Source organism: Chiloscyllium plagiosum, unplaced genomic scaffold, assembly GCF_037043375.1.
Source record: "Chiloscyllium plagiosum isolate Xiang-an unplaced genomic scaffold, Cpla_swu_hap1 HiC_scaffold_28, whole genome shotgun sequence".
In the NCBI taxonomy this organism is placed as follows: Eukaryota; Metazoa; Chordata; class Chondrichthyes; order Orectolobiformes; family Hemiscylliidae; genus Chiloscyllium; species Chiloscyllium plagiosum.
Genome location: NW_028270166.1, coordinates 8,366,807 through 8,394,537, shown reverse-complemented (window position 1 = coordinate 8,394,537; position 27,731 = coordinate 8,366,807). Strand labels below are relative to the sequence as shown.

The following is a 27,731-nucleotide window of genomic DNA, read 5'->3' as shown; positions in this document are numbered from 1 at the left end:
TGGTCAACCCTATCTAAACTCCTAATCATCTTGTACACCTCTATCAAGTCACCTCTAAACCTTCTTTTCTCCACTGAAAACAGCCCCAAGTGCCTCAGCCTTTCCTCATATGATCTTCCTACCATACCAGGCAACATCCTGGTAAACTTCCTCTGCACCCGTTCCAGTGCCTCCACATCCTTCCTATAGTATGGCAACCAAAACTGCACACAATACTCCAGATGCGGCCGCACCAGAGTCTTATACAACTGCAACATGACCTCAGGACTCCGGAACTCAATTCCTCTATGCGCCTAACCTAAACATCCCTGAACACTCTGGGGGAATTCAGCATGGCCAATCCACCCTCAACTGCACATCTTTGGATTGTGGGAGGAAAGCCATATAGATACAAGGTAAATATGCAAACTCCGCACAGTCACCCAAGACTAGGATTGAACCTGGGTTCTGAGCGCTGTGAAGCAGCAGTGCTAACCACAGAACCACCATGCTACTGAGCTAGCGGCAAATGTATTTTGTTGTGAACTAGTGGAAACAAAAGTCATCCTTGTGATTCTCCTGATCAATTTTTCATTTCAAAGGAGGTAACAAGTGTTTAACTCAAAGTTAGTCCCATTCCCTGATAACAGCACCTACCCGTGAGACAAAGGAGAGAATTATTGGCACTTGACCCAATGGGGTAAGATTCTAAAGGGCCAGAGCTTCCTCATTGCTGGAGTGTTAACCTGGAAACCCAGGCAATGTTCTGGGGACCCAGGTTTGAACCCTTCTATGCTGATGGTAGGGTTTGAATTCAATAAATATCTGGAATTAGAGACTAATGATGACCATGAATCCATTGTCAACTGTCGGGAAAAACCCATCTGGTTCACTAATGCCCTTTAGGGAAGGTACTCTGCCATCCTTACCTGGTCTGGCCTACATGTGACTCCAGACCCATAGCAATGTGGTTGACCCTTAGCTGCCCTCTGGGCAATAAATGATGGCCTAGGCAGTGACACCCACATGCCATGAATATTAAGAAGACAATCCCCGGATTCATATATCTTCCCACATTCTGAGGGAGTTGTAACAATTTAAACCTCAAAACAGGGTTACAATGGAAAACGTTTGGGAAGCACAGGTCTATGGGAGGAGGTGCTGGACTTAAGCATTTTATATTCAAATCTGTATCTTGGCAAAAAAAAAAATAAGTGTCTCAGCAATTGGTCTGCCTTCCAGTAATATTCAAAATCTAAAATTGTGTTTTATTCTGGCAGATTCAAAACAAAATGAGGGTGATTGCATAAATAAAAACCACACAAACAGCCTGGAGTTTTGGTGACTATTTATTGAAATCTGAAACACAGCACCAGGCTGTCAGAAATCAACTCTTCAACTGAATCTAGGTGACAGGACATCATAAATTAAAAACACATCCACAAGTTACGGAACACAGAAATAGTCACAGACAGAAAATAAAGTCTCCAACTGTCCAGGTCAAATGGAACAAGAAATAAATCCTCATTCAACTTCCTGCACTTGCAGTAAAAATAAAACAGTATACCCAGAATAGAGTTGGAAAAATATTTTACAGTAAAAACATTTTCAACTGCTTCCTTCATCCAAAAGTTCAAAAACATTCTCACAAGACACATGGAGAGTCTTAAAACAGATAGATTAGAATTTAAGAAAAGAACTCTTCCTGCTCAAAGAGTTGTAACAATGTTATCTTGTTTGCAATGACCGCAGTGGCTTAGAGGTTTAACAATACAAGAGGTGGCCATTTGGCCCCAGTCCATGCCAGCTCTCGACAGAACTAGTCAGACAGTCTGATTACCCTGCTGCATCCCTGTAACCATCAAGAATCCCACTCGATTTCGTTCTGAAACTGTCGACAGTTTCCATCATCAGTATTTGTGGGGATCGAGGTGGGTAGGAGGGGGTCTTCTTTCAGAGAGAAAAAGACGCAAAAAGTAATTCATTCAGACTATTTCCTTTGGATGCTCTGGTTTCCTCCCACAGTCCAAAGATGTGCAGGTTAAGTGGATTAGCCAAGATAAACGTGGATTACAGGGATAGGGGGGGTGGGGCGGTGGGCTGGGTCTTTGGAGGGTAAGTGCCGATTCGATGGGCCAAATGGCCTCTATCTGTAGGGATTCTATGATGTTAACCACATGATCGCACCCCCGGATATTCTCATACTCCAAGCAGTAATAAGTGGCAGAATGTGATGAGGGAGTCACTAACAAGCCGCGAGTTTGTGAAAGGCAAAAATATGCAAAACGCCTTGCCAATGAGAGGAGGTCAGTGGTTGTTTAACATTTATTTTAATGCACATCCAGGGTTGCCCCTGACACTACAGTTCTGGCTATGCCCATACCTGTGAGGTAAGTGAGTCACTTCACTTCTGCCAGGGCTTAACCTCTATGTTCTTGCTGGACCTGCAAAGTTAGGAGGGTCAAAAGCAGAGTGCACCCTGGGCCTACAGCAGAACCTGTGACACAGACTGGAGTCAGTCGGTGAGGCGGAGAAAACAGGTGGGGCGATTACAAAACCCCTTTCCCAATGGGAAGTAAACTTGCATTTATGTAGCACCTTTTGCCACAGTAAAAGACCTCCAAGTGTGTCACAGGAACGGAGTGCTAGACGCAATTTGACACTGAGCCACCTAAAGCTTAGTCAAAGAGGTAGGTGTCAAAAAGGCTGGGGAATAAGAAGTTGCAGAACATTTCAAGGCCAATTTCCAGCGAGAGAACGTTCTGCTGCCGAGTCTTGCTTGACACAAGCACAGACTAATTATAAACATTGTTGGAACAAAATCATATGCTTATGATTTCTTGAGCATTACTCATTAAAATCCTCTGATTTGAATCAATTAGATCCTCTCAAAAGAAAAAAAACGCCTCAAGCATAAATAATTAATTGAAGCTCGAGGGAGAGCTGTACAGATCAGTTTGCTAATCATTTATTTGTTCCAAATCACCCAAGGGGGCAGATTTAAATGCAACCAATAGTTTCATAGAACGTGGGTACCACTGGCCAGTCCAGCATTTGTTGCTCATCCCGAATGACCTTCGATCTGAGTGACTCGCTGGAACCATGTCAGGGGGCAATTAAGAGTGAACCTCACTGTCATGAGACTGGAGTCACATGTAGACCAGACCAGACCAGGTAAGGGTGACTGATTTCAGTTCCTAAAAGGATACGAGTGAAAGCAAGATGGGTTTTTTCAGAAAGGACAAATTGTGACAGCTCACAGCCACCACTGTGGAGAGAAGCTTTCAGTTCCAGATTTTTAAAAAATCGATTTAATTTAAATCCCACCAGCGGTACCTGAAACCACATCTGCCAGGTATTAGCCAGGAGCTCGTTATTAGCCAGGGGCTTGGACTTGCTGGCACAGTGAGGGTACCACTGGCCATCAGGTGGTCAAAAATAATCACGGCCGGGAAACAGACAGAATGACAAAAATGCAAAATGTGGGAAACACTCAAGATCAAGGAAGTTAACGTTTCAGGTGCAGTCCGTCTTGAATCATTCAATGAAGTGGTTTGTGCCATTAACAACAATTTGTCCGGGTGCAACTGGAGGCTTCAATTAAAATGTGAAAACTAGTTAGCTCGGTGATCCTAAACCCCAGTGAAACACAAATGACAGGAAAACAGCCAATGAATCTCGTCAAATCAATACATTTGACCATAACAACTATTTTGCTGCTACAATGGTAGGGGATTGGTTAGCTCAGTGGCTGGAAGGCTGGTTTACAATCCAGAGCAATGCCGTTACCAGGAGCTCAACTCCCACAGTGGTTGCTGTTATGACGACGGTCACTCCCCTTCAACCTCACCAGAGGTCTGGTGACCCTAAGGTTAAACCATCACCAGCCCTCTCTCTCTCTCTCTCTCTCTCTCTCTCGAGTGACAGAGTGGGACTATGGCGACTCTAATTTGTCAGCCAGTTGGTCCTTTTCACCCCATTTAGTTCAGTTCCGGAGACCTTTCAAAACCGGAGTGTGGAGAGCTATTCCACATGGTGGTCATCACAACCCATGCAGGTCCACGCTGCCCTGCCCGTGTCATCAACAGGCATTCCCTTTAAAAGCAGGTCATTTTATTCCACTGCCCATCCCAAAAGGCAATAAAAGCTGATGGTAAGGCCTACACCAGAACAGGCCCAGGTAGAGAGTACAGCACTTTTATCGTCCAGGTGACTCCCTTGGATCTAGAGGCTGTGCATTTATCTGCTAAATCACTGGGAGAGTTAAAGGGTGAATTCTGGAACTTTTCAACTACAATGGAAATCCCTCTCACTCTGGATCCAGGGAAAGGCTTGCTCTGGCAAATTACCGAAGTCCCACAGAAAGTTTCTGTTGCTGGCATTTTTTCCACGAGATTAGGCCACAGTGCTCAACAATTACAACTAATTAATTCAGAACCACAGGCCTTTTGTTTTCCCAACAACAGTTTTGTCAGCTGAGGAAAACCAGTCAGTTCACACCAAGATATCAAGACAACACTGTAAAAGAAAAGTAACCGGGTGCCCTGTGAAGACTCAGAAACCACCCATCATAAAAATAAATACAGAAAACAAGTCATCAAATGACAAAATCACGAAGTTGGAAAACACAAGGTGCAAAACTATATAGCTAGAGGGGTTTGCTTCCCCCAATCTAGGTCAACAGAATCACAGCAAACAAAGGGGAAATCCCGACCAGTTCAGCTGCACGCTGCACAGAATGGTGACTGGACCAAGCGGCATAGGGTCGAGTGTGTCAGAGTGAAGCCAGTAACTGTGCCCAATCAGATAGTGCCAAGTTTAGGTATTCAAAGTCTGTCGATTGTAGGAGAGAAGGAAGTTGGAAATGGTCACCAGCTAAGAAGGAATTAGTTCCAGTCCTCAGGAAATGGGCATCATTGACAGGGCTCACGTTTATTGTCCGATTCCAAACGAATGATGATACGTCGCAGCCTGTGTAATGGACACACACTCTCAATGCAGCCAGATAGAAAGTTCCGGAATGGCGACCCCAGTAACTGTGAAGCGGTGGTTGATACATTTCTGGGCTGCAATGGCTGGTGAGCAGGAGGTGAGGGTGTCTCCATGCATCCCCTGTCCTGGTCCTCCTTGGTGGGGAAGGGGCCTGCTATCAGAACCTACCATTACCAGCTGAAATGTGCTTCCTCAGCCAGTCACCATAGCGACAGTCTATGCTGAACAGGCAAATATGGTGTCTTAAAATCACAACCAAGACAAACGTCAGGCAGATGTGAAGTCTGAAAGAGATGAAGTCCCAATCCCCCGAGAGGTCTGTATGTCATAAACGGCAGGAACACCAAAATACACATGGTGTGGTTTGCCAAATTTTGGCAAAGGTGCTGACCTCATACATCGACGGTCAGCCAGAGGGCTCAGCGCAGTCCTCTCTAGCCCAATACCCTCCAGTGTCGGGACAACATCAGGTGAACCTGGCTGTGCAATCCCTCGTTCTTCAATGTTCTTCGTCTTTTAACAGCAGCAGGTAATCCATCGACCCTGGGTCAAACAATAATGAGAAATGGTAACATTTATCTCAACAGACAGGACTCTCAGCACAGCACAAGATCATATAGCAACCCCTTTCCAATACCTTAGGAGCTTGGTTGTGATGCTGAATGATGCTAACAGTGTGGGTTCAATTCCCATGTCACCTGAGGTTATCATGAAGGACTCTCCTTGTCAAATCTCTCCCCTCGCCTGAGGCAGGGTGACCCTCAGGTTAAACCACCAACAGTCATTGAACATTACAGCGCAGTACAGGCCCATTGGCCCTTGATGTTGCACCGATCCACGGATCCAATCTGATGCCCATCTAACCTACATATCCATATGTCTATCCAATGACCATTTAAATGCCCTTAATGTGGCAAGTCTACTGCTGTTGCAGGCAGTGCGTTCCACGCCCCTCCTACTCTGTGAGTAAAGAAACTACCTCTGACATCTGTCCTATATCTATCACCCCTCAATTTAAAGCTATGTCCCCTCATGCTAGCCATCACCATCTGAGGAAAAAGGCTCTCATTGTCCACCCCATCTAACCCTCTGATTATCTTATATGTCTCAACTAAGTCACGTCTCAACCTCCTTCTCTCGAATGAAAACAGCCTCAAGTCCCTCAGCCTTTCCTCATAAGACCTTCCCTCCATACCAGGCAACATCCTGGTAAATCTCCTCTGAACCCTTTCCAAAGTTTCCACATCCTTCCTATAATGCAGTGACTAGAACTGTACACAATTCTCCAAGTACAGCTGCACCATAGTTTTGTACAGCTGTAGCATGACCTCGTGGTTCTGAAACTCAATCCCTCTACCAATTAAAGCTAAGACACCATATGTCTACTTAACAACCCATCTCTCTGTAATGAGGGAGCAGCCCCTTGGTCTGATTACATTATGGTGACTTTACAATCACACAAACATCTGACACCTCTAACAGTGCAGCACACCCTCACTGCCAGGAGGACAGGCAATGCAAATTGAGCTACACAGCAAAATGGGAATAAATGTGAACATTCGATTAAAATGGTCAAGTTGGGAAGAGCACGAGAGAGCGATAGAGAGCACAAGAGAGTGAAAGAGTGAAAGTGAGAGAGAGAGAGCGCAAGTGTAAGACAGAGTGAAAGAGCATGGGAAAGCGAGTAAGAAACAACGAGAAAGAGAGAAAGACAGCAAGAAAGCAAGAGAGAAAAAGAGAGCGAGAGAGAAAGTGAGAGCGAGAGAAAGAGAGAGAGAAAAGGAAAGTGCGAGAGAGAGAAAGATAGAGAGCGAGAGAGAAAGAAAGAGAGAGACAGCGAGAGAGAAAAAGAGAGCTAGGATCGGATTCAGGTGGAACAATCTCTTCCCAGAGCAGGATCAATGCAGACCTTGCGTGGCTGATTCATGAAGAAGAAATGTATTGTGAGGAGTGTCGATGACAAGTTCACCAATTTGTTGCCCATTCCAAGATCTCTAGAGGTAATTATGGGCCTCCCTCATGAATCCCTGCTGTCTTACATGTGAAACATCTTCAAAAAGGGTAATTATGATGTTAATCCCAGTGGGTTTCTGGGACCTCACTGCTAGTTGCTATTAGCAGCCATTTCTGCTTGTAATCAGACACTGCTTGTGGTGATCTCTGACCCCTAATGGTGTGGGAGCCTGACTGGGTGGGGGTGGGATAGTGGGTTGCCTCCGCCCCCACCCCAGTTTAAAAGGAAAGTGGACATAAGTGAGGGAGCTGGTTAGTCACCAATATTTCACTAACTTGCAGACTAGTTGGTACTTTGCTTACTTAAACTGAAACTGTGGATGGATTACAATCAGTTTGTGACCCAGGCAGTGACAGAACCACAGTGAGGGACCCATGGCCACGGAAACACGTTTGATAAGTACCTCGCTGGTTTTGGCCGTCATCGATTGCCGAAAACACACTCATGTGCAATGTCACCGCTACAACAACAACTCGCATTACATAGCACCTCGTAATAAGCATCCCAAACGCTGGGGTCATCAGGCAAATTGACACAACACAAAATAACACCATTTCCCTTCCAAACTTTAACCCCAAGCTCAACACTTGCAGACTTTGGTCGTGGCTCTGTTGCTAGAAAAATGGAAATTGCTGGATAAACTCAGCAGGTTTGGCAGCATCTGTGGAGAGAAAGCAGGTTTTGAAGGAGGGTCACTGGACTCGAAACATTAACTCCGCTTTCTCTCTCCCCAGACGTGCTGACTTTCTCCATGAAGTTCTGCTTTTGTTTCAGATCTTCCAGCAATTAGAGTCATAGAGATGTACAGCATGGAAACAGGCCCTTCGGTCCAACCCGTCCCTGCCGACCAGATATCTCAACCCAATCTAGTCCCACCTGCCAGCACCCAGCCCATATCCCTCCAAACCCTTCCTATTCATATACCCATCCAAATGCCTCTTAAATGTTGTAATTGTACCAGCCTCCACCACATCCTCTGGCAGCTCATTCCATACACGTACCACCCTCTGGGTGAAAAAGTTGTCCCTTAGATCCCTTTTATATCTTTCCCCTCTCACCCTAAACCTATGCTCTCTAGTTCTGGACTCCCCCACCCCAGGGAAAAGACTTTGCCTATTTATCCTATCCATGCCCCTCATAATTTTGTAAACATCTATAAGGTCACCCCTCAGCCTCCAATGTTCCAGGGAAAACAACCCCAGCCTGTTCAGCCTCTCCCTATAGCTCAAATCTTCCAAACCTGGCAACATCCTTGTAAATCTTTTCTGAACCCTTTCAAGTTTCACAACACCTTTCTGATAGGAAGGAGACCAGAATTGCACACAATATTCCAACAGTGGCCTAACCAATGTCCTGTACAGCCGCAACATGACCTCCCAACTCCTGTACTCAATACTCTGACCAATAAAGGAAAGCATATCAAACGCCTTCTTCACTATCCTATCTACCTGCGACTCCCCTTTCAAGGAGCTATGAACCTGCACTCCAAGGTCTCTTTGTTCAGCAACACTCCCTAGGACTTTACCATTAAGTGTATAAGTCCTGCTAAGTTCTTTGTTTTAGGTGAAGGTCTTACTGCTGCTGCCATTTACAACTCGTCCAAATCTACCCTTTCCACTTTCACTTATTTATTTGCAACCCACTTTACCCCTTTGCACCATCATCCCTTTTTTGTCATTTAATCTCTCCTGTTTCCTATTTGACCATGGACCCTCTCAATTTTACTCTTCCTCCAGTTCCATCCTCTGTTCCTTCCTTAAAATCCTGTTCAGTCTCTAACTTTTGTCCCATTTTCTGATGAAAGAATGTCAACTGCAGTAATTAACCTCGTTTTTCTCTCCACACACGTTTGCCAAGTATTTCCAGAATCTTCTCTTTTCTCTCTCTGTCCCACCCCCTTGTTGCGGGAGCTCACTGCTGGTTGCTATTAACAGCTGGTTATGCTTGTAATTGGACACCGTTCTTTCTGATCTTTGACCTCTAACGATGTGCTGACAACAGAATTCTAGTGGCATTGACACACCGGATCTCCCAGAGTTCAGTTTTCAATGAGACTTAACCCTGTGTCTCGACTGGGCCCTGTCTAAATTGAGTAACTAGGCCACAGGCTTCAGGTTGCCACAGCAACATTCTGCACTGACCAAAATAATACTCATTTTTACATTCCAGTGACACATAGTGCAGCTAATAAATGTTTTGACACTATGTGCAGCCTAATCACAATCCAAGAATGTTGGATTCCAGCTTTATCTATTTCCTGCCTCCATGGCCTCGTCTCACTGTAAACCTCTATAAAGGGAGATGTGGGCATGGAGGGGAGGGGTGGCATCGTGTTACTGCCAGTAGACCAATAATCCAAAGGTCCAGGCTAATGATGGCGAGAGTTCAAATCCCACCACAGCAGCTGGTAGAATTTACAATCCAATTAACAAATACGTGCGACTTCAAAGCCAGTCTTGCAATTGTCACTGACTGCCCTAAAACATAAGTCCTTCCACCTGCGGCACGGTGGCACAGTGGTTAGCCCTGCTGCCTCACAGCGCCAGAGATCCGGGTTCAATTCCTGCCTTAGGTGACTCTGTATGGAGTTTGCACATTCTCCCCGTGTCTGCGTGGGTTTCCTCCGGGTGCTCCGGTTTCCTCCCACAGTCCAAAAATGTGCAGGTTAGGTGAATTGGCCATGCTAAATTGCCCATAGTGTTGGGTGAAGAGGTAAATGGAGGGGAATGGGTCTGGGTGGGTTGCGCTTCGGCGGGTCGGTGTGGACTTGTTGGGCCTAAGGGCCTGTTTCCACACTGTAATCTAATCTAATCTGCTTCACCCACACTCTTTAGGGAAGGAAATTTGTCAAACATGTGACTGCAGACTCACAGGAATAAGGCTCACTTTTAACTGCCCTCAAAAGTTCAAGGGAATTAGGAATGGGCAACAAACCCAAGTCTTATTACCAAGCTGCGAAAGAAGGAAAATTCCAATAGATTTCAGGGCCTTGTCATGACAGAAAGGGAGAGTGTCTAGCAGGACCCCATGTCTTAGGCAAAAGTGATGACTGCAGATGCTGGAAACCAGAGTTTAGATCAGAGTGGTGCTGGAAAAGCACAGCAGGTCAGGCAGCATCTGAGGAGCAGGAAAAATCGATGTTTCGGGCAAAAGCCCTTCATCAGGAATACAGCATCAGGACCCCATGTCTTGCACATTTTTGCCCCCATTGCTGCATAGGGTCAGATAAAGACGCTCATTGGGCGACTCCAGATTAAAGGCCCAATTCAGACCCCGCTCCAGCCACTTATCAGTCAGCAGCCCACAAGCAGAGAACTGTTTCTGCAGGACGGGGAATAGGGAGGAGTAATACTGCTGACATTACAAAAGCAGCCCAGGTTGCTGCAGACACAGGGTGGGGATTGTTCACCATATTGAACTAACTTTAGTATGAGCCCGCCTGGAATCAGAGTCATTGCAACATGGAAGGTTGTCATTTGGCCCATCGGATTATCCAGGAGTGTTCCATCAGTAGCCCCACCAAAACTAATGAGGCCTCCAACTGGCCTGGGCCCATTTCAGGGGAGAGAATTTATCCCTGGTTTATAATCTCACCAACCACTCACTTCTTACTCTGCAACTTGTGCCACCCTCAAAGGAAAATTGCATTTTAAAATTTGGACAGTATTATAATGATTAACTTCCACTTTCAGAACCATTCATACACAGGAAATATGTTCGAGTGAATGAGATCCCTCTGTGGGCTGGTCAGATATGGACGATCTCAGGCAGGAACAAGGATTGTTACATCAGTCAAAGCTCACTGGAAATTTCAGAAATCAGCTTTCACCTCTTGATCTCCCCCACACAGAGAATGGCTTTCCATTTTAGATCTGTCCCTCCCCAACATTTACTGTGTAGACAGAGACTGAGGGTGAGAGAGAGAGAGAGAGTTTGAGAGGGAGTCAGTCTTTTTTGGATGATACACATTGGAAGACGTTGCAGTTGGATGTGAATGTGTTATGAATATGGAACTACGGTAGGGTTGGTAAAAGAGTAAATGACGGGACAATCTGGTTAAAAGGTTTCAAACATTAACTTCAGTTGGTCAAAAGAGCTTTAAGTCACAGTAGAGACACTTGGAAATCCCAATGTCTGGTGGTGTTTTAACAGTTCCAATCTCTCTTGGCCCAGGAGGATATAAAAATATGATTCATGGATAGTCACACTGTAAACTTGCATTGAATCCGGAATCTGAGGGACCACCCATAGCTGGGACGTGACCAGGAATTCGAGAGAATCCACTGAATGTGTCCTCGGTGTCTAAGAGTGAGGATCTGATGGTCTCCAGGTCAAATCACCACCCAACCACACACGAGAGAAAGTCACCTCTTTGGAGTGTAACCCAATGTGGCAGGCTGACCTGGGAGTGTTCAATGATTAGTGTGGTGCTGGAAAAGCACAGCAGGCCAGGCAGTATCTGAGGAGCAGGAAAATCGATGTTTCAGGCAGAAGCCCTTCATCAATTTTCCTGCTCCTCGGATGCGGCCTGACCTGCTGTGCTTTTCCAGCACCACTCTAATCTTCAGCATCTGCAGTACCCACCTCCGCCTGGGAGTGCTCAATGGCCAATCGATCGGAGATCACAGGTTCAAGCTCCATGGTAAGGGCTGAATAATGACTGTGAAAGCTGCTCGATTGTTGCTTAAATAGATACAATGGATTCATTCATTGTTTCCGGGAAGGGAAACCATTATTGCCTTCAGTCTGGGTCTGCTGGAAATTCAATCTCAAAGACAGCCTGCAAATGGATGATAAATATTGTCCAAGTCCCAAAAATAAACCTCATTAAAAACAGGTCTTAAAGACCATTGCCATGAGCACAAAAATATCAGCGATCCTCCCCTCTGTGTGATTGAGAGAAATTAAACCAAAAGCACATAGAATTTCTACCTTTAGAAATTATCCAGTGACTCCTGCCCAAAACAAAAAGCTAACGAGCTCAAGATCGACCTGATCAGACCGATTTCCGGGACAGCAGCGATTGTGTATGAAGAGAGACTGGATCAGTTAGAACATCGAACAGTACAGCACAGGAACAGGCCTTTCGGCCCACCACATCTGTGACCATTCCAAGCCAATCCCATCAGCCTGAACAAGGTCCATATCCCTCTATTCCCTGACTGTTCATTCGTCTGAATGCCTCTCAAACGTAGACATCATCTCTGCACCTACCACCTCCCCTGTCAGGACTATATTCACTGGGAGTTTACAAAGACGAGAGGGATCTCACAGAAACCTATACATTTCTTACGGGACTCAGTGGCACAGTGGTTAGCATTGCTGCCTCATAATGCCAGGGACCCAGGTTCGATCCCAGCCTAGGGCGACTGTCTGTGTGGAGTTTTGCACGTTCTTCCCAGTGTCTGTGGGTTTCCTCCCCCAATCACAAAGATGTGCAGGTTAGGGTGGATTGGCCATTCTAAATTACCCGTTGTGTTCAGGGATTTGTAGGTTAGGTGCATTAGTCAGAGGTAAATGTAGAGTAATAGTGAAATGGGTCTGGGTGGGTTACTCTTCAGAGGGTCGGTGTGGACTTGCTGGGCCAAAGGGTCTGTTTCCACACTGTAGAAATTCTATGATTCAAATTAATAGCAAGACTCAACAGGGTAAATGCAGGAAGAAGGTTCCTGATGACCAGGGAGTCCAGAACCAAGGATTACAGTCTGAGGATATGGGGTAGGATATACAGGACTGAGATGAGGAGAAATGTCTTCCCCCAGAGAGTGGGGAGCCGGGGGGATTCTCTACCACAGAAAGTAGTTGAGGCTAAAACATTGAACATTTTCAAGTAGGAGTTAAATATAGTTCTTAGGGCTAAAGAAATCAAAGGGTATGGGGAGAAAGCAGGAACTAAGTTAGATGATCAGCCATGATCATATTCAATGGTGGACCAGGCTTGAAGGGCCGAATGGACTATCCTGCACCTCAGCTGTGATGATCTCTTGCTTTCACTCACCCACTGTTTTGAAAGGGAGTTCCTGGGCAGTGTGACACCAGCAGCACCTTTTGGTGGCAGAGGGTTGGGAAATCCAATGCAAACTTTGACCAAGTGAGATCCTTCTCTCCAACTGAGGCTGTCCATCACAGTGCAGTCATAACAAAGTCAGCCATTGTGTCATTTTACCGGCCTTAACATAATAGCTCTTGGTGGGGCACGGGAACGGTGAAGGGGTGATGGAAGATAAACCAGACTTTGAACGAAGACAAAGCGTTTGCTTCTGAAAGGAAAGGAAACTGAGAAACTACATCCCTTAATTACTTCAACATGACAAATACAGAAGGAAGGAACCAAAAGAACTGAAGCCGCTGGAAATCTGAACCAAAAACAGGAATCACTGGAGAAACTCAGCAGGTCTGGCAGCATCTGTGGAGAGAGGACGTGAGTTAATGTTTCATATCCAGTGACCCTTTGTCTGAACAATTCTCGATGCCTCTGCTTTCTCTCCTTGAATGCTGCCAGACCTGCTGATATTCTCCTGCAATTTCTGCTTCTGTTACCAGCAAAAAGGAACCTTTTCCTGGGGTGGGGTATATGTGTGTGTGTGTGTGTGCGTGTGTCTGTGTGTCTGTCTGTGTCTGTGTCTCAGTGTGTGTGTGTCTGTGTGTGTGTGTCCGTCTGTGTCTGTCTGTCTGTGTGTGTATCCGTGTCTATCAGTGTCCGTGTGCATGTGTGCCCATGTGCGTGTTTCCGTGTGTGTCTGTCCGTGTGTGTCCGTGCCTGTGTGTATCCGTGCCCGTGTGTCCGTGGGTCTCCATGTATCCGTGTGTGTCTGTCCGTGGGTTTCTGTCTATCTGTGTCCGTGTGTGTTTGACCCGTGTGCACGTGTGTGCCCGTGTGTGTGTGTGTGTCCGTGTGTGGGAAAAGGAAGCTCACCTCAGATCGCAGAGCCCAGGGCAATGGTTGAGCTACACAGAGAGGTATTTCCACGTGCTGACGAAGGTGGTTGGGATGAGTGAGTAGGGGATGGTGGTGATGTTGCTCCATGTGCCCGTCGATGAATCGTAACAGTCCAGGGTCTTGCACATCTGGGCACCAAAGTACCCACCAACTACGTAGAGCCGATTACCGGATGCCACCGAGTGGCAGCTGACTCTCCGCGCTGTCATGTCGCCAAACTTCGACCATTGGTAGGTCTCGCTGTTGAAACGGTACGCAGAGCTGGCCGAGAATTCTGTGTCGCCGCCAATGACGATGATATGGTCGCCCACGACAGACGCCGAGGTGTATCGCCAGGGCTGCGGGCAGTGTGTGGGCACCGTCCACCGGTTCTCCCCTGGATGGAAGCACTGCACCTTGGGCAACTTCTCGCGGTTGACGCTGGTGCCCCCAAAGACGAAGAGCTTGAGCCTGGCGCCTACTACTGCGGCGTTGCTGACCCCCTCACGGAGGGGGGCCACCAGGGTCCACTTGTTGGCTTGGGGGTCGTAGTGCTCGACCTGCTTGAGGGAGACAGAGGGCGAGGCCGGGAATGAGACGCTGACGGCCGTGTGCCCGCCCACCGCGTACAGGCACTGGTCTAGCTCCGCAGAGCCATGTCCGTAACGGGCTAGCAGCATGGGAGCGGCCTTGGTCCACTCGTCGTGGAGGGTGTCGTATACCCAGACATCTTTGGAGACGCCATTTTCGGAACCGCGGCCACCGGTGACGTAGACCTTGCAGCCGATAGCACAGGCGCTGCACTCCTTGCGGGGGCTGGGGATGTCTGTCTTGGGGATGACGGTCTTGGCTTTCTGGTCAATGGCGTAGACCTTGTCGCACACGAAGGTCTGGCCGCCCAGCAGCAGCACGTCGTGGTTGACCTTGCGGGGCCTGGCGCACAGGAGGGTCACCACCCCGTCGTTCTGCAGGATCCGGGTCTTGCAGCAGATGGCCTCCTCCACCACCCCCTTGCCGGTCTGGTGACCGGCCACCAGCTCCTCACCCAGCACACTCTGGTACAGGTAGGACTCCGGCAGCAACGCCAAGCGCACGCAGCGCAAGAGCTCCGGCAGATCGTCCCTCCGCCGCCTCAGATCGTGCTTCACCCAGCCCATCACCGCTTCGTAGACCAGGCTCTCGTCCTCCACCTCCAGCTCCTCGCTCAGGATAAGCTCCACCAGCTTGTCCTTGGGCAGCCTCAGGAAGTCCTCTGTCCTGTAGAGCATGGCAAAGTAGGCCAGGCAGGCCTGCCAGGAGAGCTCGTAGAGCTGCCCGCACTGGTGGGCGTCCGAGAGCAGCATCATGCCCAAGCAGTTCATGGGGTGCAGGTTCTTCTCCAGGAACTCAGCCGAGGCCTCGCGGATGTCGTGGAACTGCAGCATGTCGCTGGCTTCCAGCAGGGACTCGGCGTTCTCCTCGTTGATCAGCACCCGGGACGAGTAGGCGTAGTCCAGCAGCAGCTCCAGCACCTCTGGGTGCAGCGAGTCGTGGAAGTTGACCTCACTGTCGTGGCTCTCCTTCAGGCCACCGGCGAACATGGCCTCAAAGTACCGGCTGCAGGAGGCCAGCACCACGCGGTGGCACGGGAAGGAGCGGTTGCCCGCCCGCAGGGTGACGTCGGTGAAAAGATGACGCTTCCGCAGGAGGTTGAGGTGAGTCAGGAGGCTGTCCGCGTGCGACGCCTTGTGGAAGAGCTGGATGTTCATGGAGCCCGAGCTGGAACGCGATTTCCGGTTCTCGTGAACAGTGACAGACATCGTTCGGAAAAGTGCTGTGGAGACATAAAATCACGCAGAGGCAAATCAAACACAGGGGAAAACAACTCACATTCCAGTCTCTGTTCAGAAAAGGAACGGGATCAATCATTGCCACTGGAAACAGTATCACCTTCACTGAATATCCCCCACCCCCCCCCCCACCACCATCTACATCCTACAGACCTGAAACGGAACTGGTTCCAGCTGTATAATTACTGTGGCTACAACAGCAGGTCAAATGCTAGGAATACTGTGGCATGCAACTCACTTCCTGACTCCTCAAAGCCTCTCCATCACCTACAAGGAACAAGTCAGGGGTGTGGTGCAATACTCCTCACTTGCCTGGATGGGTGCAGCTCCAACAACACTCAGCAAACTCGACACTGTCCAGTAGAAAGCAGCCCCCACTTGATTGCCAGCACATTCACAGGTACCCCCCACCAACACTTATTAGCAACAGTGTTGACTATTTACAAGATGCATTGCAGAAATTCACCAAAGATTCTTAGATAGCACCTTCCAAATCCATGAGTACTTCCATCTAGAAGGATAAGGCAGCAGATACATGGGAACACCACCCCCTGCAAGCTCCCCTCCAAGCCACTCACTGTCCTGACTTGGAAGTATATCAGTGTTCCTTCACTGTCACTGGGTCAAATTCCTGGAACTCCTTCTCTAGCAGCTCTCTGGGTTTACCTAGACCACTCATTCCCCCATCTTCAAGGGCAGTTAAGGATGGGTAATAAATGTTGGTCTAACTAGAGATGCCGATGTGTCACAAAGTACAAGTTAACAAATGAGTGTCCCACTTCAACATCAATGAGGAAGTCAAATACCTTCAAGGCTTTCTTGCCAGGAGGTAAGAAGCAGCTTCAGAATACTTTCTTATAGCAAGAATATTATTCAGCTGGAGAGGGTTCGGAGAGATTTACCAGGATGTTGCGAGAATGGGAGGGTTTGAGTTATAATGAGAGGCTGGATAGCCTGGGATTTTTCTCATTTATGCATAGGAGGTTGTGGGGTGACCTTATAGAGGTTTATAAAATCAGCAAGGCTATAGATAAAATGAAAGGCAGCTGTCTTTTCCCTAGGATGGGGGATTTCAAGACTTTTAAGGTTAAAGGAGAAAGATTTTAAAAAGACATGAGGGGCAATTTCTTTTGTTCCAGACAGTAATTTGTGTGTAGAATGAACTTCCAGAGGAAGTGATGTATGTGGGCGCAGTTACAATGTTTAAAAGACATTTGGATAAGTTTACGAATAAGAAATATTTGGAGGGATATGAACCAAGCGTAAGCAGGTGAGACTAGTTTAGTTTGGGATTATGGTCAGCATGGACTGGTTGGACCGAAGGGTCTGTTTCCGTGCTGTATGACTCTATGACAATTTTCAGCAAGTGAGCTGTCTGCTGTAGAGTGTGGCTAAACCCAAGCACAGACTCTGCAGAAAAGTTGGCAGATCATATGCACACACTTGTCATTTGTGAGATATTAGATCTGATATTAGATCTCAAAAAAAAGCCTCAAGCATAAATAATTTATGAAGCTGAAGATAGAGCTGTACAGATCAGTTTGTTAATTGTTTACTTGGCCTGATGACAGGGGTTAGATTTAAATGCAGCCAATAGTTTCTCTCTCCCTTTTATAGAGTATGAGTATGTGGCGCTGGAAAAGCACAGCAGGTCAGGCAGCATCCGAGGAGCAGGAAGAGTCGACATTTTGGGCATAAGCCCTTCGTCAGGAATCCCGATGAAGGGCTAATGCCCAAAATGTCGGCTCTTCCTGCTCCTCGGATGCTGCCTGACCTGCTGTGCTTTTCCAGGACCACTCACTCGACTCTGATCTCCAGCATCTGCAGTCCTCACTTTCTCCTATGGGGTATGAGTATCACTGACAAGGCTAACATTCATTGCCCATTCCTAATTACCCTCGATCTGAGTGGCTTGCTAAGCCATTTCTGAGGGCAGTTAAGAGTCAACCACATTGCTGTGGGTCTGGAGCCTCATACAGGGCAGACCAGGTAAGGATGGCAGATTTTCTTCCCGAAAAGGACATGGGTGAACCAGGTGGGTTTGAACACTCTCGGATCGCTTCACAGTCACTAATACTGAGGCTTGTTTTCAATCCTCAGAATTATTAAATTAACTTCAATTCCATCAGCTGCCAGGGTGAGATTCGAGGTCTCACTGTCGGTACATCAGCCTGACCCTGTGGATTACCAGGCTAATGGCATTATCATTTCAGAGAGAGTACTGTGTCCAATTCTGATTTAGATAGAGTGCATCATTACAACGGCTCCAGGGATGAGACAATTTCAGTACATGAGAAGATTGGAGAAGCTGGGGCTGTTCTCCATGCAGAAGGTTGAATGGAGATTTAGACGTTGTGCCCTAAATCATGAGGGGTTGAGACAGAGTCATTGAGTCAATCCAGCACAGAAACAGACCCTTTGGTCCAACCAGTCCATATCCACCATGTACCCAACTAAACTAGTTCCACCAGCCTGCACTTGGCCCATATCCTTTTAAATCCTTCCTAATTCATTAACTTATCCAAATGTCTTTTAAATGTTGTAACTGCATTGACATCCATCACTTCCTTGGGCAGTGCATTCCACACATAAACCACTCTCTGTGTAAAAACGGTGCCCCCATTGTCCTTTTTAAAACTATCTCCCTCTCACCTTAAAAGTATGTCCCCTAGCTTTCAACTCCCCCTATCTATGGAATAAAAATACTTAGTTGATTTGCAGAAAGTGCTTCCATTGAAAACAAAACAATCAAGAGTGAGACAACACAGACTTTAAAGCAATTTGGAAAAGAAGAGAATGCAGTGGGAAAAGAAATCGTTTGCAGCAGTTGAGGTTGGGAATGTGCTGTCCAGGAGCGTGGTGGAGCCAGGATCATTCGAGGCATTCCAAGAGATCATCGCTTCTATTTAAACCATCATCAAATGTGCAAGGATATGGGGAAAAAGCAGGGACAATGGTACAGAGTCCTAAATGCTCAGAACAGGTGGAGATATGATGGGCTGAATGGCCACCTTACAGACCATAACAATTCCTTCAGAATAAAGTGGCAAAAAATGTGGCTAGAGGGTACAGAGGAGAACAAATCATACACACACACACACGAAGGATCAGGGTTGAGACAGCAGAGAGGATCTCCATCAATTATGAGGAAAAATACAGGGCAGAGTTAGAGAGCAGAATTTTTGTAGGACACTACTGAACCAGGGAGGGGCAAGAATGTGAAAACTGCAGCGTTATTGAACCTACAGAACTCCGACCAGGTCTCACTGCGGTGATGTGAGGAGGATGGAAAGATCTCACTGAGGCCACAGTAAGATGATAGCTCTTTGAGGAATGGGAGAATGGTAACCACAAGATGGACTCACTACACAGCCACTAGAACAAGCTCGCTGATTAAAGGTTACATTGCTGATGGTGCAGTTATGTTCCACAAAAACTGTACACTTAACATTCCAGGGATGTGTGCTGTGAGGCTAAGCACTGTTGTGAGGCAGACAGTGCTGATTTCAGAGCTCTGTAATAACACCTCACAGCTAGTTATCAGCAGGGAAAACACAAGCCCGCATTCCAACTCCAACAGAAAAGAATAGATTTCCCTCTTTAAAATCATCAACTACAGCTTATTCCAACCAAGTAGTAATTGGCTAAACATCCAGACAAAATGGGCTCAACCTCTCATCTTCTACACCTTCCCAGGTACAGGAAGCAGGAGCTCAAGATGTCCAGCGGTTGACCTCTGTCCTTGGACATTGCGGGTGGGGGAGGGGCCTTTCTCACAGCAGACATCCCACAAGGAAACTCCATTTGGCTGGATCTCACCAGAGATCCGGAGATCCGACAGGAGTTCGCTCTCCAAACTGGGGTTGTGACGCATGCCTACATCCTAGTCCTCCGGGATTTTTCACTGTGTTAAACAGTGGCACTACATCAACACAGAGGAGTCATGGGCAACATTCCCTCGAAGGGCACCGCCCACATCTGCCATCCATTAATATGGGATCTTGCTGTGCTGGTCTTGCCCATTGCTCACAGTCCAACCAAACTTGGATCGTTCAAGCAAATCTGGCACCCATACCAGAAAACTGAAAAAGTTCCATTTGACATGGGCACTGTTAGGTTGGAGGATATGCCAGGGAATTTGAGCAGAGCAAGATCCCACATAGATGGCTGGTCGATGCGTTTTGAGGCAGCACTCTTTGAGGGACTGTTGGCCGTGTCCTGGAAGAACCCCTCTACTTTTTTTCAAACAACAGAAACCTGTGCTGATATAAGAAATGTGATGGTGGCCCTTTCTCAAAGGAGTGATGACTGGTGGTGGTTTAACTTGAGGGTTACCACTCCCCAGGCGAGAAGTGACATTGAGGGGGGAGTCCTTCTTAGGAACCTCAGCCATTGCAGGAACTGAACCCACTTTGGCAGCATCATCCTGCATCACAAACTAGCCAACTGAGCTAATCCACCCCCTGAATTGACACAGTGCCTTTAAAACAGCAAAACATCTCATAGGATCAGGGCAACAGTACCTATACTCACTCTCCAGGTTATACAATGTCAATGGGTTCAGTGGAACACACAGACACTCACTCTCTGGGTCACAATGCGACCAAAACCAGGAGTTCCCATGGGCTGTCAGGACCATTTTGTCACAGTGCCTCATGGTTTAACATCACATTCAAATCAAAGCACCTCATGTGGTTGCCCTCTCTCTAACCTCCTTCAGCCCAATTCCCAATTACCCAATTACCCATTCTCCTTCGATCCTAGCCTCGACTGGTGCTCACGGGGCAGTGGGTTGCTGAATTAGAAGCTCTGGTGTCAAGTACCCTCTGGGACCATACAGCCACAGAGGGGGTGTCCAGGAGATGATTCCCAGATGTTCACCATCAACACGTCTTTCCAATACTCCAACATCAGCAGCGCTTCCTGGTCAGGCAGAACCTTCCGGTAGCTCTGGCACAACAGCCCTCCTCATGTTTTAAATAAAAAGACTCTGTGGGTGGGTTCTTGCGACAGGACGTACTCTGCAGCCAGTGGTCCTCCTTCCTTCAAGAACCAGCCAGGCAGATCAATCCTGGCCTCATGTACACCCACAACCTTCAACAAAACTCACTCCTCTGTTCGCCTTCCTGGGACCTCCTAACAAAACATCTCCACTTGGACACACCATAAAGCCTACCTTCTCAGAACCCCCACAGTGTGGACACAGGCCATTCAGCCCATCAAGTCCACACCAACCATCTAAGCAGCATCCCAGACAGACCCACACCCCGACATTTCCCATGGCCAATCCACCCAAACCTGCACATCTTTGGACGGTGGGAGGAAACCAGAGCACCCGGAGGAAACCCACGCAGACACGGGTCCCTGGCGCTGCGAGGCAGCAGTGGTAACCGCGAAGCCAGTGTGTCACTTCCAACCCAGCATTTTAATCACCTCTCCCAATGTCTCCATCTGTAACCCAATGTCAGTGCTGCCTGATAAACCATCGCAAGATTTTTCCCAGGGGTGCTCCTATTATAAAGACAATGCAAGTACTCGTTCGTAGGGCTCCAACACATGCCCTGCAGTGGAGCTTGAAGCCTTGGGGACTCGGGGGAACAGGGGAGAGAGAGAGCGAGAGAGAGAGAGCGAGAGAGAGAGAGAGCGCGAGAGAGAGAGAGCGAGAGAGAGAGAGAGCGCGAGAGAGAGAGAGCGAGCGAGAGAGAGAGAGAGCGAGAGAGAGAGAGAGAGAGAGAGAGAGAGCGAGAGAGAGCGAGAGAGAGCGAGAGAGAGCGAGAGAGAGCGAGAGAGAGCGAGAGAGAGCGAGAGAGAGCGAGAGAGAGCGAGAGCGAGAGCGAGAGAGAGCGAGAGCGAGAGAGAGCGAGAGAGAGCAAGAGAGAGCGAGAGAGAGCGAGAGAGAGCAAGAGAGAGCGAGAGAGAGCGAGAGAGAGAGCAAGAGAGAGAGCAAGAGAGAGAGCAAGAGAGAGAGCAAGAGAGAGCGAGAGAGAGCAAGAAAGAGCAAGAGAGGAGAGAGAGCGTTTCCCACTGAGCTAAGCTTTCAACATTCTGAGGCAGAGTGTGCCAGTCTGCAGTGAGACTAAGAGAGGGGCTGATCTTCCCCAACGTGCACAGAGTGAGCAGGAAGACACAAAGAGGGGGAGGGGGAAAACTGGGAGATGACTGCTGCATTGGACTGTGGAGGAGAGAAACATGCAAGGAATTCTCATCTTTAAAGTGGCTGAATCCCTTTATCTAGGACCTTCTGGGGGCAGGAATAATCCCTTTGAAGATTTAAAAGATGCCTTTTCATGTGTGCAGGATTGAAGTCAATGGGAGTGAGGAAACAGTGAGTGGTTCAGACCCATTTCCTGCATTCATCTGAAATTATATATAATTACACAACAGAGAGATTCTTGTCCCAGATGGACAGGGGGATTTCAGAGGAACAGAGAGCCCTGGGCGATGAATCAAACACCAGGGGAAGAATCACCAGGCAGCAGCCTGTTACAGAACACACACACACACACACACACACACACAGACACACACACACAGACACACACACAGACAGACAGGCACAGACACACACACACACACGCAGAGACAAACACACACACACAGACACAAACAGGCATGCACACACACACAGACACACACACAACAGGCATGCACGCACACACAGACAGACACACACACACAGGCATGTACACACACACACACAGGCATGTACACACTCACAAACAGGCAAACACACACACACAAACAGGCAAGCACACACAGACACACACACAAACAGGCATACACACACAGACACAGACACAGACACGCATAGACACAGACACCGAGACACACAGACAGACAGACATGGACACACACACACACACAGACGGGCAAGCGCACACACACCCAGACAGACAGGTGCACACGCACGTGCACACACACAGACAGGCACATGCACAGACAAACACACATGCACACACAGTCAGACAGACAGGTGCGCACACTAACACACACAGGTACACGTACACAGACACGCACAGACAGACAGACAGACATGCGCACACACAGACAGGCAGCCAGACACACACACAGAGATACACACACACAAGGGCACACACACAAGGGCACACACACACACACAGCCAGACAGACAGGCACACACACACAGACAGGCAGACAAGACATATAACACAGCCAGACACACACACACAGACACATGCACAGACATGTGTATGTAGAGACAAACAGATCCACGCATGCACACACAGACACGTGCTCGCACAAGCACACACAGACATACATGCACACACAGGAGACGTGTTTGCTTAATTTCTGAGACAGAGCCGCACGTTGGAAGGTGACGCGAGCATCAACACTCACTGCATAGTAAAGTGTCACAGCATCCTTCCCTATTCATTGGCAGCATTACCAGGTCAGTTTGTTTCTTGCCCAAGGGTAACTTCCCGTGGAGATGGTGACAAGTTGCCTTCTTAGACAAATGAGCAGCTTGCTAGACCATTCCAGAGGACAGTTAAGAGTCAACCATATTGTCATGAGTCTGGAGTTATACATAGGCCAGACTGGGTAAGGGCAGATGATTTCCTTGTCTTAAGGGCATTAGTGAACCAAATGGGTTATAAATGTAGTTACACAATTACCATTCCAGATTCATTTTAATTTAAATCATGCATCTGCTTCCACCCACCTCCCCCTCCTGCTTCAGTGGTGCCATTGAATTCTTGGACCATTGGTTTCAGCTTCAAAAACATAGAATATAGGATCAGAAGTAGGCCATTCAGCCCATCGAGCCTGCTCTGTCATTCATTATGATCATGGCTGCTCAACCAACTCAGTATCCTGTTCCCGTTTTCTTTAGCCCCAAGAACTATATCTAACTCCTCCTTGAAAACATTAAATGTTTTGACCTCAACTGCTTTCTATGGCAGAGAATTCCACAGGCTCACCACACTCTCTGGGTGAAGAAATGTCTGCTCATCTCTGTACCCAGTATCCCCTACATTGTGATCCCTAGTTCTGGATTCTCCGACCATCAGGAACATCTTCCCTGTGTCTGACCCCGGCTGGTCCTGTTAGAATTTTACCGGTTTCTATCAGATCTCCCCTCATTCTTCTAAACTCCAGTGAATATACTCCTAACCTTTGGGTTATTGGCCAGTATGTCACCATCCAGATCATGTAATTTGTTTTTTAAAAATAATAGTCAAAAAGAGGAGAAATAGAACAAGAAGGAAACACTTAGCAAATGTTGCAAGTGTTAAAGGCGCAAGGAGAAATGAGTGCCAATGCGGTGCGAGGGGGAGAGAGTCCCAGAGCAGCGTGAGGGGGAGCAAGTCCTGGAACGGGGCAAGGGGATGTTACATAGTGGACTGAGTCACGAAATGACATTGGCTTAGTATTCTGGAGTGTGTGTGTGGTGTGTCGGGGGTGGGAGTGAACTGGCTATGCAGGCTTCACAATAACACAGTGTCTGGTTTGAGATAGATTGCGATATGTGATAAATATAAAAACAACATTATGGACCTGACATCATTGTCTCAAAGCAACAAGAAAGTCTTAGTCAATTCTTTCCAACTGCTCCACTTCCTGAGCAGCCCATCGTGATAGTCACTGTCTATGAGGGATAGCCAAACAGCTGAGGTTAGGTGGGTAATGAATCATTGGCTTCAGAAGAAAATAAAAAAGGAAATGATTGGCCTGAAACAGAGCATTTTAAAACATAATATACTCAAACCCGACATCAAAATTGTTCCCATTGACGGAAGTGTGGAAAATGAGAGGATAACAATTTAAGTGAAGAATCAAAGGAGACATGAGGAACCTCTTTGGTCTCCCCCACTCCTCACACAACTGATGGTTAGGATTTGGAACGCACTGCGAGAGAGACAGAGACAGAGAGAGAGAAGAGAGAGAGAGAGAAAGAGACGATGGAGAGAAATGGATAATTATCCACAGAGAAACATTTATGGGGCTGCAGGCAGGGGAAGGGAGTGGCGATTGCTGTTTCAGAGAGCCAGCATCTGCGCAATGGACCGAAGGGTCTCCTTCTGTGCTGCAACCATTCTGTGATTTTGAGATTTTAAACAAAGGAAACGTGAGCAAGATTTCACAGGAGAGCCGGCAGTGCCCTGCAATGGGAGTAATTTTTGACTCTGGGTGAGAAAATGGACATTAGTAATTCTGATGAAGAGTCATCTTGACTCAAAACATTAACTTGCTCTCTCTCCCCGGATGCTGTCTGACTCGCTGTGATTCCCAGCATTTTGTGTATTCAGTACAGATTCCAGCATCTACAGTAATTTGCTCCGACATGAGTAATTCATTTGGCTGTAGCACCCACTTTGGCTTTTACATTCCACTGAAGCCAAAGTCTCCCCTTCTCCCAGTCCCATTGCACCCTATTACTGAAATCCAAAATCACCCTGAACTCGTGCCTTTTTCCACAACCGATGTTAAAGAGATCATGTGTTGCTTTACTAATTGTGGGATCTTGCAATGCAGAAACTGGTTCCCATATTATGAGAGTAACTACACCTCAAAGGGTACTTCACTGGCTCTAACTTAGTCCGGAAATTCTTGTGATGGCAAAAGGCTCTTGGCACTATATCAAAGCATGCACTGTCTAGTCATTAACTTTGACCAGATGGCGCACACGGTAACAATTTTTCTGAATAATAGATAGCAGCACATAGGAACAATACTATCTTATCCAACATGCAACCCAGCATATTCTATTGTACTTTTATATTACAAAGAGTAAATGTTTGGTCACACACTGCTCTCTCTCTCTCTCCAATATGAACAAATACCCTATACATTCAGGCCACTGCCTACCCATGGCAGTACAGAGAGTGAAGGAGAAACAGCTCCCACAGAAACCACAGCTTAACATTGCCAGCAGAACCCAGATCCACATGTGTCCACTTGTAAACCAGGCACTGCACACAGTGAAACAGCTACAAAAGATCAGGGGCAGTAAAGGGAGGCTTGCCCCAATCGTGGCAGGAACAGTGGGCAAGAGGAGGCCATTCCCCCCAACCAACCCACCCTCTCCCCCCATGGCTGTTCCACCATGTAATTTAAATGTGACCGACTTGGAGTTCACTTCAAGTGGATTGGACTCATGCAGCAATTCGCAGGCTCAATGTGCCCACTCTTGGCTATGACTGTAGGCTAATATCATTTTTGGCGGAGTGCAGTGAGGGTGCTGCTCTCCCAGCAGTATGACCTTTCAGATGAGACATTAAAAGGCAGCTCCTACATTTACCCCTCAAACATCATCACTGACAAAACACCAGCTTCTCATTATCATTAGTGGGAGCTTGCTGTGCATACTGCCCCGTCTCCTACAACAGCAACTTCAGAAGGGCAATGCAGCGACCGCTCTCTCATATCATTACTTTAATAAATGTTTCCATGAGGCAGACAGTCCTGGGCTCCAGACATCAACTCTGTCCTTTTCCCCACATTTGCTGCCAGACCTGTTGATTTTCCTCAACACTTTGTTCTTAATATTTTCAATCCATCCATTTGGGGATGTTATGGATGTCTCTGGAATGGGTGGAACCTGAACCCAGGTCTTCTATCAGAGATGGGGACACTACCACTGTGCTACAGGAACCCCCTCCCCTCTGTTTTTAAATTAAACAAGGGCCGATCTCAGTCAGTTGCGAAGAATTTCAACTAACAGCATTGACAACCTTTTGCAGAATTCCACATTTCTATCGCCCTTTGTGTGAGGATTTAACCCTCAAAGGGCTGGTTGTACTTTTATCAATATTATCATTGTCACTTTTGTTCTCAATTCCAGTGTCAGTGGGGAAAGAAATCAGTTTCTCTGAATGGACTCAGTCAAACCCCTTGTAACATTTTTATAACACCTCAATTAGATCACCCTCTCAACCCTGCAGACTCGGGGGAATATCATCTCAGTTTATAAAGCCTTGCTTTCACAATCCCATTAACAGTCTTTGTGGATTAACCCAAAACCAGGGCTAGAGGGCAGGGCCAAGGAAAGATAAAGGCCAGTAACCACAGCACAGTACAGTACTTGGAGGTATTCATGTGTCAAACTCAATCAAAATTCAACCTACAACTAATGGACATCATCATGGAATAAAAATCTCTAAAACATCCAATTTTAAAAAATTCACACCCTGGTATTCCTGATAATTTAATGCATTCATTCACTGTAAAACAGCCCGGGAGTTGTTGCTGCAATAAAATAAGCATAAAAGCACAGAGAACGAGCTGCAGAGGTTAAATGTAGCACACACTCACACTGCCCTAGAAACGGTTTTATTACACAGCTCAAGAAATGAACATTTGCAAATAAAAAAGAAATTATTTGTCAGGAAAACACCAATGGAGCTCGGCTGCAAACCCTTCTGTGACTCGATGAAGCGAAAAGACTACAAAAAGCACAAAGAAATATTGCAACTTTTTGAGGGTCAGTGCCTAATGCAACACTCTAAAGCTCAGCCTTGATGGACGTACCTCTCAGGCCCGGGAGAAACCAGCCTTGAGTTGCTTTCTTCTTTGGGACAGATCACCACCGCAGCCAGACAATGGAAAGATGATAGCCGGGGCTTCTATTTATTGGGGAGAGGTAAGGGGACGGGATTTCCCCTCAAACTTAACTATAACAAACTCGCCACCTCTTTGATCAGACTCATGCCTTTTCTTCGCCTCCTCCTCGGTCTGTCTCTCTCTCTCTCCAGCTCTCAGCACTCGGTCTTCACAAGTCAGTACATGCCCTAATGTGCCGAGCGCTCGGTAACTTTATTTTAATTTATTCCCCACCCACTGGGAGGAGCATGAATCCAGCCCTAGCGGAGCTCCTCACACTGTTAAACAAAAGCCCCTGGATTAATGTCAAATATAAAACATCCCAGAGAGGCGAAATGTACAGAAACCAAAGTGTGAAATTCACCTGCAGAACCTCCTCCCACAACCTTTTCTGCAAAACTCATAATAAATCCTCCCAAAGCCCTATCTTGTC

At 47.2% G+C, this 27,731-nt stretch overlaps 1 protein-coding gene across 1 annotated transcript; it reads right to left on the bottom strand.

The window, feature by feature from the left end:
- Positions 1–1,310: 1,310 nt before the first annotated feature.
- enc3 (ectodermal-neural cortex 3) lies at positions 1,311–27,456 on the bottom strand. Its single transcript, XM_043721420.2, has 3 exons — positions 27,227–27,456; positions 13,902–15,717; positions 1,311–5,514 (listed from the first exon to the last, which is right to left on the bottom strand). The coding sequence occupies exon 2, from the start codon at positions 15,701–15,703 to the stop codon at positions 13,934–13,936; it is 1,770 nt and encodes a 589-aa protein (XP_043577355.1). The 5' UTR covers positions 15,704–15,717; positions 27,227–27,456; the 3' UTR covers positions 1,311–5,514; positions 13,902–13,933.
- Positions 27,457–27,731: the final 275 nt, after the last annotated feature.

Bases quoted from the DNA above. Each gene is read 5' to 3' on its own strand.
- enc3 (XM_043721420.2), bottom strand. From the start codon at position 15,703: ATGTCTGTCACTGTTCACGAGAACCGGAAATCGCGTTCCAGCTCGGGC.